The sequence below is a fragment of the Sphaeramia orbicularis genome, chromosome 18 (genome assembly GCF_902148855.1).
Source record: "Sphaeramia orbicularis chromosome 18, fSphaOr1.1, whole genome shotgun sequence".
In the NCBI taxonomy this organism is placed as follows: Eukaryota; Metazoa; Chordata; class Actinopteri; order Kurtiformes; family Apogonidae; genus Sphaeramia; species Sphaeramia orbicularis.
In genome coordinates, this window is record NC_043974.1 from 41,572,024 (window position 1) to 41,593,729 (window position 21,706).

The following is a 21,706-nucleotide window of genomic DNA, read 5'->3' on the forward strand; positions in this document are numbered from 1 at the left end:
TGTCCTGTTCATGATGATTTGACATATGAACATCAGTATTTCCTTAAAGTTTAATGGGAGATTACTCAACGTTGAGAGAAAGTAAGTAAAAACCATCTCTGATGCATTTTGGAAGCAAAGATGACACTTCTAACAAAACTAATCAATGCAGTGATATTTATCCCAACAAAAACTATATTATGACATTTGTCATTATTGTTTTTTATCCTAGAACCCCATTAGAACAGAAACACCTGAATTCAATGTGTCCGCATACTTTTGTCTATATAGTGTATAATTACATTAAATTCACACTTCTAAAAAAAAGGGTCTCACAGCTCATTTGTGAGTCACCAAAGGCCTCATTTACAGTAGGAAAATGTACAACTAAAACCTTCAGCGTGAACAAAGACTAGGGAGTAAGAAAAAGGCAATGACAAAACCAAATGTTGGTGTGATCATCTGTTAAACTCTTTTCTCCTGATATGAAGCAAGTCATCGAAGCTGGCAGAAGTGTGTGGCCCCAGAGCCAAAGCTACTATCACACAAGAATCTGTGGTGTCTCCGGGGTGAGGCTGGGCTTGATTAGCCAGGACTAAAAACAGACCGGGACAAAAACGACAAAGAAGAGATGGAGAACATCTGCCTCCTCGGCCACAATGACAGAGCGAGTCACACAGGGTGGGTTTCATGTGTGACGGACGTCCCCTGCCTCGTCCAACGAACCCCACTAAGACACTGGCAGAGTCCAAGCACTGATGTCCAACAATGTGTTTCTCATACACACACTGCTTCCCACGTTCTCTCTGGAACACAAAATACTTATTTCTTTAACAGGAAGTCAGGCTGTCCAAAACCTATTAAACTGCAACAAAACAGTCACAGACTACATATATATATATATATATTACACTGTCAAATTATTTAACAGAACAAAAAAAAATACCCAGATAAGCAGGTGGATGCACACAGCCAATAACAGAAGTTACAATTTAATTTAGTTTTTAATTTACTCTAGGTCAAGGGGGTCAAAGTCATTTTCGTTCAGGTTCCACATTCAGTCTAATTGGATCTCAAGTGTGCCAGACCAATAAACAATAGGCCAGATCAGTGGGTAACATCATAATGGCCACATCCACTTTTCTTATGGCTCCGTGTTATTTGTGTCATGATCATGGTAGCTGTCTGTCCATATGTGATGTCTGTTTACATCCCTGTCTGTGATTATGTGCTGATGTATTATGTGTGATTGTATTGTATGTGCTGCTTTTGTATGTTTGGATTACTATATGTGTTGTCTCTATATGACTGTACTGATGTTTCACTGTTCTCTTTTATCTTCTTTATCTTTATTGATTTATCTTGTCTGTTAGCTGTCTAAACTCTCTCTTTTTAATTAATGTGCTTTAATATATTGTTTTTTTAGGGTGCCTATTGTCATCAAGCTGAGGACTACAGCAGGATAATAGCAATGTTGGTGACAGCTGCCCCTTTTTACTGTTATTGATACAGTTAATTAATTAGGATTGTCCATGATATAATAAACTAATGAAGTAAACTAAATTATGTACAATCTATGGCATCCATTCCCAAAGTCATACTGACACGCTCTACTGTTTTGGTCTAAAAGCGTCATCGCGCGTATATGTTTTCAGTAACACATGCAGAAAATAAAGTTGTCATTAATCCAATCTATAACCACTTTTACACAGAGATCCCAGAAAAAAGGCGAATGGTGATCCCACCTTTTTTCCATCATTGACTGATTTCCACAGCCAAACCAAAGGAGTAACAGAGGTGAGACAGGCTGGACTTTCACACAGCGGAGCCTGAGTTCCGGAATCAAAGGGCCGGTGACGCAGCGCAGAATCATGCTAGCACCTCCATATGCGCCTGCTGTCTCTCCCGTGCCAGGGGTCGCCGTCATCAAAACGTCACACCTTGGTTGCGGAACAAGAGGTGTTCCTTTTACATAGCGTTCCGGAATCATGATCCCACCTTTATCATGGCTCTGTAACTACCTCCAGAGGTGTTACAAAGCCGCAGTAAAGGTGGGTCCAAACATTATTCCAGAATAAAGGTAAAATATTCCCACAAAAGAAGCGCGTGTGTAAAAGGGGCTTATAGCTCGATGAAATGGTTGTTTCACCTATTTTTGTTTAAAATGGAACTAAAAATGTTCAGCAATGTAAATTTTTTAGCACAAATTTCCTTTTATCACAATTTGCAATTTGTAGATAAGGCCTGAGCTCTTATCTGATCATGTTTACAAAGTAGGTTCCCGGGCAAAAAAAAGTTCAGTGGGAAACACTGGTTTGCGTTGACAAATGTGTAGGTCTGCGCTGTTAAATTTCTTTCAATGCGTTTCACTAGATGCAAAATTAACATCAAAGCCCAGAGTACAGGATAACTTTTTAAATTGTTTTCCATATGACAAATTCTACAAAACACTATGAAAAGATAGATTTTTTGGTCATATTTGAGCCAGATGCTAATGTACAGGTGATGAGAAGTGCAAAACACAGCGTATAAAAGCACTCACTTTTTTCGTACTATGGCTCCATACTGTACATAACGGAGGCATTACTGCTACATTCGTTAGTATATCCTAAAACATGACTAACATCAGCAAAACTTAAAATGAGTTAGAGTGTCATTTTTTCATCTTTATTGAGTGATATTACTTTTACTTGAGTTATTTGTAGTCAGCAGTAGGTGAATTATGTACAATGCAGGGAATATAAGACACAAATATTCCTGCGACCCTATTAGAGTCTCAGTGACCCCATTCTGTTTCTTTGTGTGTCAGTCATCTTCAAACCCAAACGACAGAGACAAGTAAGTCCAGCAATATTGCAAAATGGTCTGCTAAATCTGGACAGAGGCCTTGTGGTCAACGGCCCTCTCACACTAGAAATGTCGTTAAGTTGGGCCTCAAATTCCAGGGTATTTCACTTGAAAACAATGTTAACATGCAAGGAAACTTTCCACTCACTGAGACTTCCCATGACCACACTTGAGGTGCATAAATAGACAATGGAAATGGCTAATTAAAATGTATAGTCTACCCATATGTGTCCTATATTCAAGCAAAACCCTGACAGACACATGTAAAAACTAGTCCAGTCCCAGTGCGAATGTTTCATTTCATTAAACAGTGTGTTTATACACATTTATTCTGAGCGAGACTATATTCATCACACACTGACTTCATCTGGACCACCATGGTAACTTCAAAACAAGGGAATATAGGAATGTGAAGGCTCTACACGACACATATGTGCAACCACAAAGGACATTTTAATCCTTTAAGTGTCAGAAAGACAAACACTCGCTGCTTCAACTGCGTATTGAAGACCACACCTTTACATCTATATCATTTCATTCACGGTGGCCTCAGAGACGAGCTGTCATGACAGCAGAGCACCAGCATCTGCCCGCTGTCGACTATTTCCTGCAGAGAAATCCCAGATTTCCCAGGCTTAAGGACTCAGAGAGACAAAAAAACAAATGACTTGCACCAGAGATTCCATGTACAATATATGGACAAAAGTATGTGGACATGTTGAATTCAGGTGTTTCTTTTCTAACAGGGGTTTGTGATACAAAACAATAATATAGTTTTACATTGTGATAACTATCATTGCATTGGTTAGCTTTGTTTAAACTGCTATCTTTGCTTTCAAAATGCCTCAGAGATGGTTTTTATTTAATTTCTCTCAACACTGATTTGCTTTATTGACTATGATTTTAAATGTTCTACCTCTAAATGTCTAAAATATTCTTCTTGCTCTGACTATAAATAATAATTTGCTACCACAACTAATCATCTACCTTCTTCCCATCTTACTTAGGAAGAAAAACTCCCATTAAACTTTAAGGAAATATTGCTGTTTATATCACCTGTAACCTTGTGTCCCAATATTTTTGTCTCTGTAGTTTTCAAACATCAATATTTACTTTAAGTGTAATGGGAGATTTTTCTTCCTAAGAAAGTAAGTATTTGTCATTACTGTGTTGTATCCCAGACCCCTGTTAGAAAAGAAACGCCTGAATTCAATGTGTCCCAATACTTTTTTCCATATGGTGTCCTCTCACGGAGTATCTAATGTCATAGATATGTAGACATTGTATTGAACAGATATGTGTCCGCCCTTCTCATACATTATAAATTATAGTATTGCTCTTAGCTAACGTAGCTAACTGGCACATCAAAGTGTTTGTGTATATTTATGACATCTATTTTTTTGTGTGTGTGTGTGTGTGTGTGTGTGTGTGAAAGTGCATGTCTTAGTCCATCAAAATCCCCTTCCCAGCTCAGATATGGCACTTAGGAGAAACCTTTGGGGTTTAATGCGTGTTTTCAGTTATGTGCTGTGAACTTCAAATAGCATGTTTCAAATACAAATTCCAAAAAAAGACGCTAGCTAGCTCACAGACAGCTGTCACCTGCTTTAGCATCTGCTGCCCTGAGGGACTCAAAGTGGAGGAATGAAACCAGGAAGCGCACTGTGAGGGTGTTTGCGATGATGGGGGTCACGGTCATTTTCCATCCGGAATACATGGGTCACCTGAAGCAGAAACAGTTTGGGATTCCCATCTTTGTGGAATGTCAGGAGGCTGTAAATCACATTAGCAGAGTCTCATTTCAGTCTGTCTTGCTCTCCAGCTGGAGTGAAAATGGGGGTGGGGGCAGATTTGGCTTTGGTACAGCTGTCCACCTGCACAGGCTCAATCTTAGGGGGGTAGACCTTCACAAACCCCTCGCACTGAACAATGTAAAACTCCTGCGGTGTGATGCAAGGTCTTTGGAGAGGAAACAGAGCTGTTAGCGTGGTTATTATTTCGTCCTATTCCCACAGGAGAATGACTTCACCACAATTGCTAGATACCCCTTATGGATTCCCAAGGACAGGCAGAACGTCCTGCTCGCTTATTACGGAATGTGGGAACACAGATTCATCGGGAAAGCAACGCAAACCACTAAACAACTGTACAAACACAGGTTGCTCCACAGTCTGGTGTGCCTGATTACAGATGTCAGTGGGCGGAGACACGTTGCATTAAAGACTGCTGTATGATCTCAGTACATGTGGGACAGCATAACACTGATGTTCAGAAAGTTAACATTGACACATTTAGAGAAAATGGATGGTTTTTAATGGTTACGTCAGTGATTCACTAAATTCCTGAATGTTTCTGCACTGAGTTTGACAGATATGCTATGACCCATTAGGGGTGCAAGAAGATGTTAAAGGGGTCATATTTTGCTAAACCCACTTTTATTAGTCTTTGGTTAATTTATTTGTGTATTAGGACCCTAATAGTTCCACAAGATTGAATTTGAACCCTCCAAATGCTGCAAAGCTTATCTTTAGATTCATTCTGGCAAAAATCGAGGGGATTTCTACAACCTGTTTCATTTCCTTCCTAATTTGTTACGTCTATAACTACTTACATCACGACATTTGCACATATAAGGTCAAGATTTCAGACGAATATTTCTCTGAGTACAACATAATTGTTTGTGAGCAGCAGCAGTTGTAGTAAAAACTGAAAATACTTCGAGCTGATTGCCTAAAATGTTCAGTTGTTGGTTGTATTAATGAACACAAATGGCTGAACGGGACAGAAAGCACGGAAAATAACCTGGAGGGGGTGGGGCGTAAAGTGGCTCATTTGCATTTAAAGGGCCAGCGCTCAAAACCACCTTTCTGGTGTCATTACTCAGAAATAGGGTTGAAAATGGGCCTGTGGAGTTGAATTAATGAAGAATTCAGACCCAAGCAGAGCATTTACAGTTTATGTAGAACACAGGGAAATGTTTTAAAATGTATAATTCCATTAAAAAAAGCTAAATATCACTCCTTTAATGCACTATACTTTTGTCTTCTATCACAAAGTTACTTTACAAGTGGATATCTCTGTACTCTGGAACAAGAGTGGGTTTCAAGGGCTGATATAATGATATAAAGGAAAACACATGATACATCTGAAATTAATCAAGAGACCAGACAACTGAAGATCTAAACATCTAAAACAAATGAGGTAGATGGACGCAATTTGTGTTTTTTGAGATATTTTTCTTCAAAGTCTCTAATTCAAAGCATCATCTCTGCAACATTTTCTGCCAATACAATAATTCGTAAAATGTGATACTGACACCAGATGCAGTCACTGTGGGTAAATCTTGTTATCAGCACACAGACTCAGTTCATGCTGTCCAACATATGAGTCTAACACTGTACATCATGGGTGTCAAACTCATTTTAGTTCAGGGGCCACATACAGCTCAACATGATCCCAAGTGGGTCAGACCAGTAAAATAATACTTTAATAACCTATAAATAATGTAAACTCCTAACATTTGTCATGTTTTAGAGTGAAAAAATTAAAATTACATAAAGGAAAGTACAGACAATGTTTATATCTACAAACGATCCTAAAAAAACAACCGGAAATTTCTTAAGAAAAATAAGTGCAGTTTTAACAATATTATGCCACAGTTTATGATTTACACATGTATTACAACTTACAGATCACAGCGGATCTGTAAAGACACAAAACATTCAGGAACAGGCAGAATATAGGTAAAATTGCTCTTACTTCTCTTAAGACATTTCAAGTTGTTTCATATTTGTTCAAGTTATTCACTTTTTTAGTGAAAGAATAGTTTGTAAATGTGAACTTTTTCATGTAATTTTACTTTTTTTACACTAAAACAAAGAGAAAATTTGGAGTTGTCGGATGGATGGATGGATGGATGGATGGATGGATGGATGGATGGATGGATGGATGGATGGATGGATGGATGGATGGATGGATGGATGGATGGATGGATGGATGGATGGATGGATGGATGGATAGATAGATAGATAGATAGCATTTTACTGGTCCGATCCACTTGAGATCATATTAATCTGTATTTGGAACCCGAACTAAAATGGTTTTAACCTTTTACAAGTTCATCCCACAGGCCGGATTAGACCCTTTGGCAGGCCAGTTTTGGCCCATGGACCATATGTTTGATGCCCCTGCTGTAGGTAGATTACAACACTACTATTAGGGCACAGCTACAAGTTATTTCAGTAATTATGTGCTATTCTTTATTTTTTATTATTCAGGTACAACAGAAAGAATAAAAAAGGCCTATTAAAATATATCTCTACATTATATTAGATTAAATTAGATTAGATTAGATAGCACTTTATCATTTTATCAGGAAATTGCTAACTAACATTTATAGGGGGGAAAAACAGATGAACAGGGTGGAACAAGAACTTTAATATAACAGAGTCGCTCCTGCATTAGCACTAGCATGGTGCTCTTAGTAGAAATGCTAATGTTAGCTTATGCGTCTCCACTCATGTATAGTTTCACCACCATTCCCCTTCTTTATGGCAGCAACCACAGCAAGCATGCATAAAGCTAAGTCATGAATTTTCCTACAATTCAATTATTTTAAAAAAATCATTTTATACACATTTTATTGCAACAACTGTCTCATAAAGCATAGGATACCAGATTCATGCTGTACAGCCCTATTTCCTTCTTAAGGCCAGCGGCTTTTAGATGTGGACCTAATGTGATCAGGAGCAAAGATACAAAAAAACCCGTCAAAGCTGCTACCAGTTCTTTAAAAGACAAGCATCTGTGGTGCTTCCTTCATCCTCAGCCGGTGACCTTTGACGTGGCATGTGTCCCACTTCATTATCTCCATCCAACTGGAAAGATTTCAGTCAACAGACTCACTGATGCACAAACACGGTCCATAGGGAGGAGAGCGCCAAGTGAAGGATGGCAGGGGGGAGTTGACCGACCAGGGGGGTTACTGACAAAACTCAGAGACAGATGAGGGTCACAGAAAGTGACAAACATGTTGGATTTGAAGAAGGGCAAGGGTCTCGAAAAAGAAAACCATTCATAATGCAAGAGGAAAAAACAGAATCCACCTTAACTCCATGTGTACATTTGTGGGTTAAATTACAAATGAGAAATAAAACCAAAAGCAAGGTAAAGGATCTGAGCTTTTGCCAGTGTAATGGATATTTTCATTGATTGTTTTTTAAGGATGCAACAGCCAATGTATGAGCAAACCAAGTATTGAGTACTACACATGTTCGGACTTTTCAGTAGTACAACATTTCTGTGTTGAAAATCAATTTTTTTTTAATTGGTCTTAATATTCTAATTTTCTGAGACACAGAATTTTTGGTTTTCATTAGCTGTAAGTTATAATCATGAAAATGAAAAGAAATAAACACTTGAAATATATAAGTATGTGTGTGATGAATCTATATAAATATGTTTCACTTTTTGAATTGAATTACAGAAATAAATCAACTTTTTGATGATATTCTAATTTATTGACATACATTTGTATATTGTCAGGCTTTATGGGAATATTAATTATCACCTCAAGCAAGTGTAAAGGGGTTTTTTTTGCAAAGTTTGGTGAGTTTTACAAATTTTGCCAGAAGGCGCATAAACATATTCAATGAAACTTTTAGCATCAATCAGGAAATCCAGCTGACTCTCCTAATCATTCATTCATTTGATAGATAGATAGATAGACAGACAGACAGACAGACAGACAGACAGACAGACAGACAGACAGACAGACAGACAGACAGACAAGGTCAAAGGTCATGGACCCAAATGAAAGTCCATATATGACTTATCAGTGCTCAATTGTAACTACATTGATATCTATAACCAGTTCCATGTTATAAGCCATCAAAATATGGACCATTATAAGTAAAGTCAAATTTATAATATTTCAAAAATTCAAAAATAAAAATTTCTCAAAACTGTGAACAAACTTTGTGGACATTGTCCAAAGGAAGCCACATGTAACATTTCAGATGAATCCAACTGGTTGTTTCATCAGAGAAGATGTTTGAAGGAATTGGTATAATGAAGACAACGCCGATGAAGACGACACAATAGCTCATGGCCTATCAGCTGGTGAGAAAAAACAGTGAAGCCAAAAACTAATGATGACTTAAATAGGTCTGGTCGAAACTCATCGGCCCAGTCCACTATGTCCAGATGTAATGTAGTTTTAAAAGAGCACAACCCTGATTGTACAGAAACAGAGCTGTGGGAAATTTGAAATGTCTGGCTGCATACATTCAGTGACTGTGTGTGTTTTCCCTGCGTCCTTGGTCAGTCCTGAGGCCAGGATGCATGGGTGTTTTTGGTCTGGGTAATACCTCTCCTTAAATTTATGTGTGTGAACTGGGTACAGTAGCAGGAGCGAGGCTCAGAAATATGGAGAGGAGTCCTGTGAGCTGTATGGGAGGAAGGAGAACAACTGGAGGGAGAAGCAGCAGGGACCTTGAAGAGGCCCACAGGAAAATACATGACAGACTGAGAGAGCAGTGGAAAGAAAGATGGAGAGGTAGATGGTTGGAGGAGGAGGAGTGTTAATGACATACTGAGGTTCCGTTTTGCACCACTGGCTGTTTCACGGCTCCTTGTTTTTCAGGCTGTCATGCAGAGTGGGCTCCTATTAGGCCCAGTTTACAGCCTCTCCCTGTTCACCCCTTCATCTCTGTCTGTTTGTTGTACACACACACGCACGTGCGCGCGCACACACACACACACACACACAGGCCTGGCTTTACAACACAACTCATGTCTGCTTTACAGCATCCCTAACCTACACAAAAACAGCAGCACTGGTCATCAATTAAGGCCTTTTACAGACCTATATGTGTCGTTTAATGAGGGGGAGTGGGTGTAAAGGAGCTGAAATGTGGCGTTGAGGGATGAACTAATGGGGACTTCAATACTGCACTGTACTTTAAGGCTTATGTACACAATCTGAACCACAGCAAAACACTTCAAACACTAAATGACATGAAAGACTATCCAAAACACCTGAGGGCAACGGGGACACTGGTGTTTTCGAAAACCAGTGAAAAAATGTTTTCCTGCTATTTTTATTACATGACAAATTTTCTTTCAGTTGCTTTGCCTACTTTTGCCTTATTTTCCCCTTTTTTTCACCTTGAATTAGACTTGTTAAAAAATGGGCAGAGTTGGTTACAGCTTCAGTTGTTTCAGCTCAACTAAAGTATGCATGTAAATGTACTGACAGCTTTCAAATGTTTTGATCCCACCACAGGAGGGTATGTTGTAATTCACCAACTGCACAACTGGGTACAACATTACACACTAAACCTTTAAAGTCTGTTAACCATTCGGTATCCAGATGAGTATATTATGCACACTTCACACTACATGTTATAAAAGGTCATACTGTTTTTCACAATTTGTATTAGGTTACAATTAAAAAGTTGTTCATTTTTGCATGATTGTTTACAGCACATTGTAAACAATAGAAAATTCCTACACTAGCACCCTTCTCCAAAGTGAGTAAAAAATGCACATTGACACATTTTAGGACATTTGACACAGCACAAAAAATAATAATGCATTTTAACAAATGCTTCTGTTAATTGGCACATGCCAGGCCGCAAAAGAAACAAAAAATGTTTTCAAATTTTTATGTCATATTTAAACAAACAAACAAACAAAAAAAAGTGTCCAAAAAATTTGGGTTTTTTATACATTGCAAATATAGCATTTAAAGGATTAAAAAACATGAATATTTGGCATCTTTGTTCATGGCTCAAATTGATGACATACAAAAAAAAAAAGTAAAAACCAACTGTATGAAAAAATGTCTGACATTACTATGGTGCTGTGCCAATCATGCACTTGCTGTGTTTAGGACGGAGCTCTCTGGGCAGGATAATGGAGGGTTAAGAAAAGGTACAGAGTTAAATGTACAAAACACAGAATTCTACAAGATTCAAAGACATCTGTGTTTGTTTACAACCACTTTCAGGCTCAATATGTTATACTGGTGTTGGGATTATCTTTTCTGTCCAAAATAAAACCTCTGTAGCTGCGGTTACAAAGGATATATATTATATTATACAGCTTTATGGATTTTAAAACACACATGCCTTTAAACCATACTATGGTTTTGTTTGTTTTTCTAAGCTTAATAGTGGTAGTATTTCCTCTTTTTCCTCTCTCTTGCATCAGTCCTCATTGATCTTTGGTCAGTTACTGAAACCTCTCCATCCATCCACCACTAAAGAGTATGGCTCCAGGCTAGGGAATACCCCCACAAGACACACTCAAGACTCCCCCCGTCTCTTTTTCCACTCTGCACCCGCTAAAGGAAAACACAAACAACTACATCCAGTCAGTTTCAGTTAAGGGTGGTGATACTTGACCCCAAAAATCATCCTTAGGAAATCTCAGGCATTTGCCTCTTACTAAATCCTCAAATTTGGGCCAGAATTCCTATTGTGCAACAGCAGCTTGAATTTTTTAACCACAAAAACACTGGGAAAATGGACTTAGATCCCACAATACAGTACTGAAGCAGGCTATGTGGGTTTTTCTAACTTTTATTCTGAGAAAGGGATAAAAGACCATCAAATCCTCTGGGACATTCTGAAGGTGTGTAATGTAACACAAGATTATTTAAGAAAACATCCAGACAGTCGACCCAAGAGAGTTGATGATTTACTGAATCCAAATGGAGGTCACACTAAATACTGACTTTACTTGCAGAAGTTGTTTAGTCCAGACTTTATGTGTGTGTGTTTCAATACTGTGCACATATTTCCTGCATATTTCTTGATAGAAATAAAGACACACGCCCATTTCAACCCTGAAAAAATAACCAAGCTAAAGGCACAGTATCGTATGGGTACTGGGACTACATGGTTTTCTAATCCCTTTATGTTTCACAGTAATTAGTGTTTATAACCAGAGCAAAGCAAGACACCCTCACTCTGAGAACACGTTGAAGTTGCAGTTCAGAGACTTTCCCTGACCATCACACTTTTACAGCACAGTGAACAAAAAGTTAGTGATGGGAGTTCCAGCTCTTTTTGGAGAGCCGGTTCTTTAGGTTTGGACACACAAATGCCACCACACATCCTGACAAATCACATGCTGCTTTAACAGAAAAAAGAGCTTCACTTCAAAGACCCAGGTCTTAGAGCGTTCACAACCCATCACTAAAAAGCATACGTCTCTTCCTCAGCTTTTCCCTGTGGTTTCAGGTGACCGGTCCAGATGGATCGGGGTCCCAAAACCACTTACTGACAGGGTCTCATCCTGGTCTGATTTGCTAAGCCAGGACTCCATGAACGCAGGGAGACAAGATTCTCTAATTTCTCAAAATCCACACCTAACCACTAAGTCATACACAGTGGAGCGCCCCTTCTTGTACAGGCCATAACAGGAGTTACGGTGTTTTCAGACATCTGACTTTGGAAAAGTAGGTCACAAAATAGGTCTAGGTCACCCATTTCAGAACTTGTCCAAGCTTTATACATGATGTACGTCTGGTAAATTTATTTATTTAATTTTAAGGTTCCAGCTGTTTTTTTTTTCTAGAGTTAAGAGTGTGTACAAGATGTGTCACAGACAGACAGACGGACAGATGGACAGACAGACATGCTGACGACAATAACCCCTTCAGTAGGCCAAAGGGGTAAAGGCTTTTGCCCTAGAAAATATAAACCTAAAAATGTACAAACACTAAATATCCTCATTGGTGTTTACAGGACATCAGTCTGTCAGAGTTGTCCTCCGGTTGCTACAGTCCCAGATGTTCAGTTCAAACTTATGTGTTCTCTAGTGATAGTGACATCCTTCATTTTAGTAGGCGGTTTTATATACACCATATGAAGGCTGCTGAAAGCACATTCAGTATTTACCCATTTATTGATGGTAATTACACACACCAAAGATTTAAGTGCTAACTATTACAATGCATTATGACTCTAAACTCTATTGCTTGACTGTTCTGGGTAATATAAACAGGTTCCTCTGAAGGCACCTGGTATGCATTTCATCCTTCTACATGGTAGAAGGATGGGTCACAAATGTATGCGTGACGAAGCAAAAACATGAGACTGTACGTTTGATGCCTTGCAGAATACACTGCTCGGACAGAGTGGTAAAAAGTTAGTGTCAATCATAAAAGTTCACAAACATATTAGTCCTTTGTAGCTGTTGTTATTTTGGGCTGTTTTCCTTTTACACTGGAGCCTCTGAAGGGCAGGTTAGGACAGAGGGTGAAAATGAAGGAGAAAACAAACAAGACATTTACCCAATTCCACCTCTCTTGCTGTCATTTTAATTCCTATGTTTAATTTACGTCCACCTCGAGGCTTCCCCTCCTGGATTCTCTCGGTCGTTCACAATGAAACCACAAATATTTACAGCACAGACGCTGTGAATGTGTCTCGTCTCCTCCTTCAGTCTGCTACGTCCACAGCAGACGGATGTGAAACATTCAGGGTTGTGCCGAAGCTCACTGCTGCCACGCGTCTCCTCTGGAGATCCAGAAGCTTTTCATGACCTCAGCATTATAAACATTGAGCCATTCCACTGATTTCAGCTCGAAGGGGAACGTTGGGTTACACTCGCAGCATTTCAGTCACAGGCTAGACCCTAATAAGCATCACAAAATGAGACCTCTGTCGTTTCTGTTGAAAATGTTTTCTCTCAGTCTACTTCTACTTCACATGGTTTTAATAAATGGACATCCACTATATGGACAAAAGTATTGGGACATGTTGAGTTCAGGTGTTTCTTTTCTAACAGGGGTCTGAGATACAAAATAATAATGACTAATGTCATAATATAGTTTTATATTGGGATAAATATCATTACATTTCATTGGTTAGTTTTGTTTAAATTGTTATCTTTGCTTCCAAAATGCCTCAGAGATGTTTTTTACTCAATTTCTCTGAACATTGATTCTGTTTTTTTTTGTGTTTTTTTTTTTATCCCATGTCAACAATTTTAAATGTTCTACCAATATATTCTACAAATATTTTTTGCGCTCTGACTGTAAATAATAGTTTTCTACCACAATTAACCATCTACTTTCTTTACATCTCACTTTGGAAGAAAAATCTTGCTTTAAAATTCAAGGAAACATTGATGTTTATACACTATATGGACAAAAATATTGGGACACACCTTATGGCATTTGTGAAAATGAGAAAATATGATATACCACAAGAGGCAATGCAGCCAAATTCTATGCAATGTGGCAGCCTGTTTTATCATATATTAAATAAATGGACACAAACAACTTCTCATTGTAACTAAGATTTTTTTTTTTTTAACTTAATTAATTAATTAATTAATTAATTAATTAATTTTATTTTATGTATTCATTTTGGATGTGTGAGTTTATATATTTTGGTTGGAGTTTGAGGTACATCAGGGTTGGAACTCTGTTAGAGTGGGGTTGCATAACTATGTTGTTATATATTATGTACATTCAATTGTACAGTTATGATTATTACAATATAAGAATTCAATAAAAAACCTGACACATGTCTACAGCTTATAAGATGTCCTGTTCATGCAGATTTGAGATACAAACATCAATATTTCCTTAAGGATAACAATTTAAACAAAATTAACCAATGAAATGATATTCATCACAATATAAAACTACATTATGACATTTGTAATTATTGTTTTGTGTCCCAGACCCCTGTTAGAAAAGAAACACCTGAATTCAACATATCTCAATACTTTGGTTCATACAGTGTATCAACATAACTGATTTGCTCTGCAAATGTATTTAAATGTGGGTCACTAATGAAGAAAAATGTGGTTAAAAATGCAAGGCTATAGTTTTCAAAACACACTTTTCACACACCGTCTTGTGTAACATTTATACATTTAAATGTACATTAACCTATGTATATATGTAATAACAATGTATCATATGTTGAAAATCAGCCGACCTCAGCCAAGCAGCACTTTTGTCATTTGTTTTCTAATTCATCTAATCAATGTCTGACAGATTTGGCATACTTTATCTTTGAAGTACATTACAAAAAGTTTCTATATTGATCTTATACAAGTGCATTTATTTATTCATCCCAACATAATGGACAGTAAACATTGAAAGATGCTTTATATTCTATCATAGTTTATTCTTTACACCACTTATTCATTCTTATTCTATTTTTACCTCTTTTTATTGCATGGCTTTTCAAAATTATTGCAAGGTGAGAGAGAAACGATATCTCAGTTCTCTGTATGTCCTACTAAATTCTAATAAACTGACAACAATAACAAAAATCATTAAATCTTGACAATGTGGAAAAAAAAAAACTCTGAATACAACAAAGACATACTATGATATAAAATTAAACCAGCTGATCTCCAAGGAAAATCAGGATTATATAACAAAAATTATGGTGTGCTCACACGCAGCCCAAACTCATTTCCTTAAATCTGTCCTCGCCTTGTTTTTTCATTATCAATTTTTTTTGCCTAGATTTCTTTCCCCAGTGCTTCAGCACTATCGTCTGCCCTGTCTCTGCACTACTCAGCTTAAGCCGAAGCGTCCTGAGAAGAACAAAGCCAGAGCTGACACCACATTAACACAGTCCAGATCTCCTGTCATTCTTACGGGCTGCAGAAGAGCCTGATAAGCCAGAATGTGTGACAGGAGAAAAACACATCCCTCCCCCCCAAAAAACCACTTCTCCTGAGCCTCTCACCCCATTTGTCCAATTCCTCTGGCGATCCCTTGTGATGTCGATATTGGGATCGGTATTTGAAGAGGAGACAACGGCGTCCTGTTTGGCCTGTGAGAGTAAACCCAGCTCGGCAGGAACACAGCTCATCTCTATCTGCTGGAATTCCAGACATGTTTTGGTGGAAGAGGCTGTTTCACTTGGCTGTCGACAGATTCATAACCAACAACGCAGTACGCTTTAGGGATTTGGATAGTGTTTCTAACAGAGCCCTTTAGCCAATGATAATAATAACCCACTGACAGGACAGGAGGTTTGCTCATAATATATGCAGATGTGTCAAAGACTGTTAAATGTGAGAAAACAAAGGCCATAAAACCTCTTCATATTTCAAGTCTAGACTACTACCTGAAGCCACATGCCACCGAGACCAACCAGAACTGCTCTGACAGAAATGTTTCAGTCCGTAGCTTCATCTGTCTGCCACTCAACAGCCCTGGCATTGGCAGAGCACACAGTGTACCCATAATTCACACAACACCTCCAGTTCAGCCAAGCCCGTTGAGGTTAAAGCAACAGAATATTAAAGAGAGGCTCTGGGTTTTTTCTGCAGACACCAGTTTACGTCTACCTTCCTCGGTTACGTACTGCTCTCGCCGCTAAAAATCTAATTGGTTTTGGAGCCAGCGGTACTTCAAAAGGGCCCCAACAGTTATTAGAGGATAAAACCGTCAATAAATGTAGAATTCAACAACCTATATACTGGAATTTCACACCACTTAACAAAACCAACCTGAGATGAACAGGGTTGATAGTGGAGCCTGCCAACAAATCCACACCGTGAACCACAGACACTTATACCTGCCCGAGTATGTTCACTGTGGGCGCATGGGTAAAACGCAGCCTATATGAATGACTATGAGTCTGTACTGTTATAGGCCTCTACTCCAACAGACGGCGCTGTCTCAATTAGACGTGGACTCAAGTGGTTTGCCTTGTGATAGTTTGACTACCTAAGACAAAACAGGACAAAGTTTATTTGTTTACTTGTATTGCATTTTCAAAGAGTGGTATTTAAATATGAAGCTAATATACTATACTATACTATACTATACTAATATGAGGTCACATATTAGTTTGTGGAATGCCATTTGGGAGTCTGGTATTTTGACCATCACCGTCTTGAGTTTTTTTCTACTTTATACGGTGACAATGTTGAGACTCACAGGGCTAAATTTACCACTAACACACTGAAAACACCAACACACAACTAACACCTATGTTAAATAACATTAAGTAATTTCATGAAATCCACTCTGCTGTAAATATGTATGTTGTCCATATAGTTTTTTGTTTATATATTTATTTATTTATTTACATCTCAAACATGTCTTGATAAAATGAAAAGACCTTAGATTCTAAGTGCAGGGTTAAATGTGTTATTTATGCACTCCCCCCCCACCCCCCAGAACCCAGATGGCACCTGAAACCTCTGAAAACCATGCTTTATATAACTAACCCGAGTGCAGCCCAGACTGACAAATAGAGCTGTAACAGAAAGTTCTGGTTTTTGAAGACAGGTCCTAGGCCTTCTGCACTGGCCAACAGTCTGTGGTCATCTGTCCTGTCAAACACATTCGTTTACTTTAACATCATTTACTTCTGTGTTTCATGTTTCTATTCAGCTGTTCAGTGTGTGTCCACTCTGTGTACTTTATCTAAGTCTGTATCGCCATTCCTCCTCTATAACATGAAATTGACAACTCACAGAAAATCAAGTGTTCACAACCAGCCATTTCCCCTCCCATGAGTCTTTGTTATATGGGAGAAAAAGAGACAGACAGAGGAAGCAGTCCTGGGTTGTGGTTGCAGCGCCTCGCTGTGTCCTTCCTTCCTCGAGCTGACTGAGCCAGCTCCACAGTCTGCGTTCTGCTATTAATTAAACCATTACAACAGATTAATAAGCAGAGTGGGGCTCCAGTCTCAGAAACACCTGAACAGAATTAAGAAGGCTTTTGGCACCATGTCCCTGATGCCCTGTCTTGTGGCTCTCATTTAGCAAATACTCGTCCATTCTGTCTGTTTTCTTTCTGTCTCTGACTTTTAGAAGTTGATATGAATTATGTAATCTTATCTGTGGTTCATCTGTCTTGTCTCCTTCTCTGCTTGTTATCTAGGGTTGCATTAAAAACATGTGGGCACAAAGAGGAAGACCTGGAAGGAAAATACAACCAGCATTATGGCCCATTGTTCACCATTATTAGATTATTATCCAGGATTTTACTATGGCTCTTTCAGTTTCAACAGCGGTGCTATTTATCTTCACTTTGAGAGTGAATTGTGTAAAGTGACTGAGGTTTAATACAGCGGTTACTCAAACAAACAGTGCCAAGTGCATCTGTTGACATTGTGCTCACCAGAAATCACACAGACAGTAATGTTCCTCTGTGAGTCTGGTGATTATATATGCAATAAAAATAATATATAAACCCCTGACCTTACATGTAAGTCACAGACCTCCTGCGCTACTACTGCAACATTAACAAAGTAAAGAATAGACATTTCAAAGACTTATCAGTGTCAACTTTTTTCAGTCAGTTTCAATTTTTTAATTTCCAATCCTGTGTTCATAGACTCTATAACTTCAGAAATGTATTTTCAAGTTTGAGCTCACACCGTTACAGTCCGACTATATCCAGTTCCATATGTGAATACACATTAACATATACATTTACAGGTCCAGACTTGTCAGTTAGTTCTTCCCTATATGGTCTCCCTCTCAGACACAGTACAACTTTCACTGAGGCCCTTATCTAAAATGACGTAGGTGTTCAGCCATAAAATAAAGTACTAGAGCCAAGCAATAAGGGCTAGATATAAAGAAAAGCATTTCATTTTAGGAAGAGGGCATGGGATTAACTCTTGGCTATAACTGGCAAAATATCAATTTTGAGACAAAACCTGCAGTTACAAGCACTTAGTTACTTAAATGTTTACATGGATACCAAATAAATGGTTAGGGTTTGTTTGTGTTATATCACACCTCTACACAGTATTGAAAGAAGTGAACAATACCTAATGCATGACATTTTATGATCAAATATCTAATATTTTCCATGAACTATCCTGAACAAAATTTTCTTGTATGTACTGTAGCTTGTGAGGTTTGCAGCAGAATTTATTGTCTACTACCACACCTAGATAGGCCTATTTATTTTCACATTATGTTAATATTGCTTATCCTTGCCTGACAAATATAATTAGTTTGGTTTTCTTCAAATTAGTGAGTTGTTTAGGCCAATCTATCTTAATTCAATAATTTCATTTGTAACCACCTCCAAGAGCTGCTCTCTCTACAGCAAAACATATTAGAGTCATTCACAATGGAACAAGTTTCCCTATCTTTGATACCCACATCATTAACAAAAAAAGAAAAAAGGGATCCAAGATTGACCTCTGTGGTACTCCACAACATATCCATATACTGTGATTTGTATTGACCATGTATCTTTACAAAATGATGCCTGTCTCCTAATGAGCTTTTCAACCAGTTCAGCACCTTTTACCTCTTTTTTTTTTGAGTAACACACCATGACTGAATCAAGCTCAAATCAAATATTTTCTCAGATATATAAATAGCTCTGCTGTATATATACAAAAAGCTAATAGTCATCTTCTAAATCTATCGAATATTCATGCATCTCAATGAAATGGTCATTATAAACAGTACTTCGAATAGCTTAGAGAATGAGAACATGAAGAAACAAACTTGTCATTCATTAAGTGATGAAAAAGTATGTCCACGCAGACAATCACAGGACCTTGTATATTTCAAACCTGGGGGTAACACGACATGATGGGGACTACCAATGAGTAACAAATAGACAAGGACAGGAGAGTTATAAAAGTGAATATTACTGGAGTGAAAAGGCTGTGAAATGTGTGTACCAAGTAGCTCTAAGCCCATGTGTTGTACCTGTGCACTCATGCTGCAGCCCTTTGCCGTAGTATCCCTTCTCACAGATGCAGTCGTATTGTCCAGTGTGCGTGCCACACTTACAGCTGGCCATGACGTCGCAGCAGTCCCTGCCTGCTTCACACAGAGACGAGCACTGCGACAAATCCTCCTGTATGTAGCTGCCTGTGGGGAGGTCTGAAAAGAAGAAACAAACACCAAGAGGCACATTCACTTTATCATCTAGTTGAACCCAACACACCTTATGCATCTTAACTGTGTTCGTCTGTGTGCATCTTGAGTATTATTACAACATAGAGGTGACTTCTGAGCAGAGCAGCAATAAATGTGTTGCCATATAATCATGAAGTGAACTTGAAACTTGGATGTGAAATGCTGCAAATCAGAAAAAACAGTGTGCATAAACTAGACGGTATTGTCAGAGGGTGGCACCACAGACTATGTTATTATGTTGATAGTAATAAAGTAGCCATTTTCCATCTAATATAACTGTTGCGACTACAAACCCTGTTTTCACTTTTTATGGGAATATGTGGGAAGGCGTCAGGGAACCAACTGTGAAACATAAGACAGGTTTCCATGCAAATGTATCATGAATTTTAACTACATTTTCAGATAATATGCGTAAGAAAATGCATGTTGATATGTATTTTGATCCATTGTTATGGAATTATTAAGAGATAGGCAGTGGTGCGCTTCCATGTTTGATTCATTACCTTAATAGGGTAGAAAATAAACTATCTGTATGTATCTGTAAACTACATTTATTATTTTTATTCAATTATTTTACTTGGTATTGGTTTACTGTTTTTTATTATTTGTTGTTTTTAAACTGTATAGCTTTTTATGTCTTTAATCTATTCCTGTATTTTATTATGTAGGTTTTATTTATTCTTCTGTACAGCACTTTGGTCCATGGTGGTTGTTTTAAAGTGCTTTACAAATAAAGTTGGATTGGATTGAAGCTACAGCATAGTCAGTTTTAGGTTGCCAGTCAAAAGTGTAGAATAATGTGTTAGCTGAGCTGTTGAGGATATACAGTATGTTACTAGATCTCTCTGACCCAGAAGCTAGCTTTAGCTTTGCCCTCTGAACTGCTAGTAGACATTGAATACTTCTTACTCTTATATTACTGTTTCAAACCCTTCCAGTTTGTCAAAGCCTGTATCTAACATTTGCAATATAGGATTTATAGTTTGTTTGTAGAAGAAGAAGAAGAAGAAGAAAAAGAAGAACTTTCCTCCTCTCCCATAAAAATGTCAAAAACTATTTTGATACTTTTGGCATTTTTTCAGATTTCCTGATAAAAATGTGCATTAAAAACTACTAATCTGACTTAAATGTTTGCTACATTAAAACATATTCAGAAAAAGTCTCTGAATCTCCCATTGAGCACATGAAATACAAAAAAGCAAAAACAAGTGAGCAATAAGAAACGTTTGCCAAGTCTAGGATCTTTTTTCAACCACGTCCTCAAATTGTGCATAAAAATACATGGACAGAAACAGCTACTGAGACAACATAGCTACAACATCATGGGTTGTTAAAAAGTTGGTGTGAGTCAGTGCCAGGGTGCATAAGCTCTACAGATGCAAGGAACGTTTTTGAGGCAATGTCATCTTTTTCCAGAACACAGTAGTCGCTAAGGAATGCTGTAAATCAGAGGTGAGACATGGTTTATAGCAGGGTTGTCAGACAGTGGGATGAATTTGGGAATGGCAAAAATTACACTGAAGATATTAACAGTCAAGGGTGTCCAACTCATTTAAGGTCAGGACCAATGGGAGAGTATAATAGCATAATGGCCTATAAATAATGGCAACTCCAAATATAAACTATCCTTTCACAATAAATAACCTGAACAAATATGAACAACCTGAAATGTCTTGGGAGAAGTCAGTGCAATTTTAACAATATTCTGCCAGTCACGAAATATTTTGTGCAATTGTAGATCTACTGTGATCTATAAGTTGTGTTAATAATAAGCTGAGATAATTTATCACTCTTATACCACAAATAGCGCTCAGTACTGTCTAAAACAGCTTTTTAAATGTAATTTTTTCACTGGCATCAGTTTTTTCACTACCAGTGATGTGAATATGGTGTATGTAAAGTGTTGAGTCTGAATTGTTTTAGTTCCTACGTTCCCTGAAGACCACATGAGTGGGGAAGGTCCCTAAGCCTTTTGTTATGCTGTCAC

At 38.0% G+C, this 21,706-nt stretch overlaps 1 protein-coding gene across 2 annotated transcripts in view; it reads right to left on the reverse strand.

Moving 5' to 3' along the window:
- svep1 (sushi, von Willebrand factor type A, EGF and pentraxin domain containing 1) overlaps positions 1-21,706 on the reverse strand; it is a 171,849-nt gene that overhangs the window by 100,023 nt on the left and 50,120 nt on the right. For both annotated transcript variants that reach the window (XM_030162208.1, XM_030162206.1), the window contains exon 3: positions 19,507-19,683. In XM_030162208.1, coding sequence (XP_030018068.1) covers positions 19,507-19,683 — 177 coding nt within the window. The remainder of the gene's footprint in view (positions 1-19,506; positions 19,684-21,706) is intronic.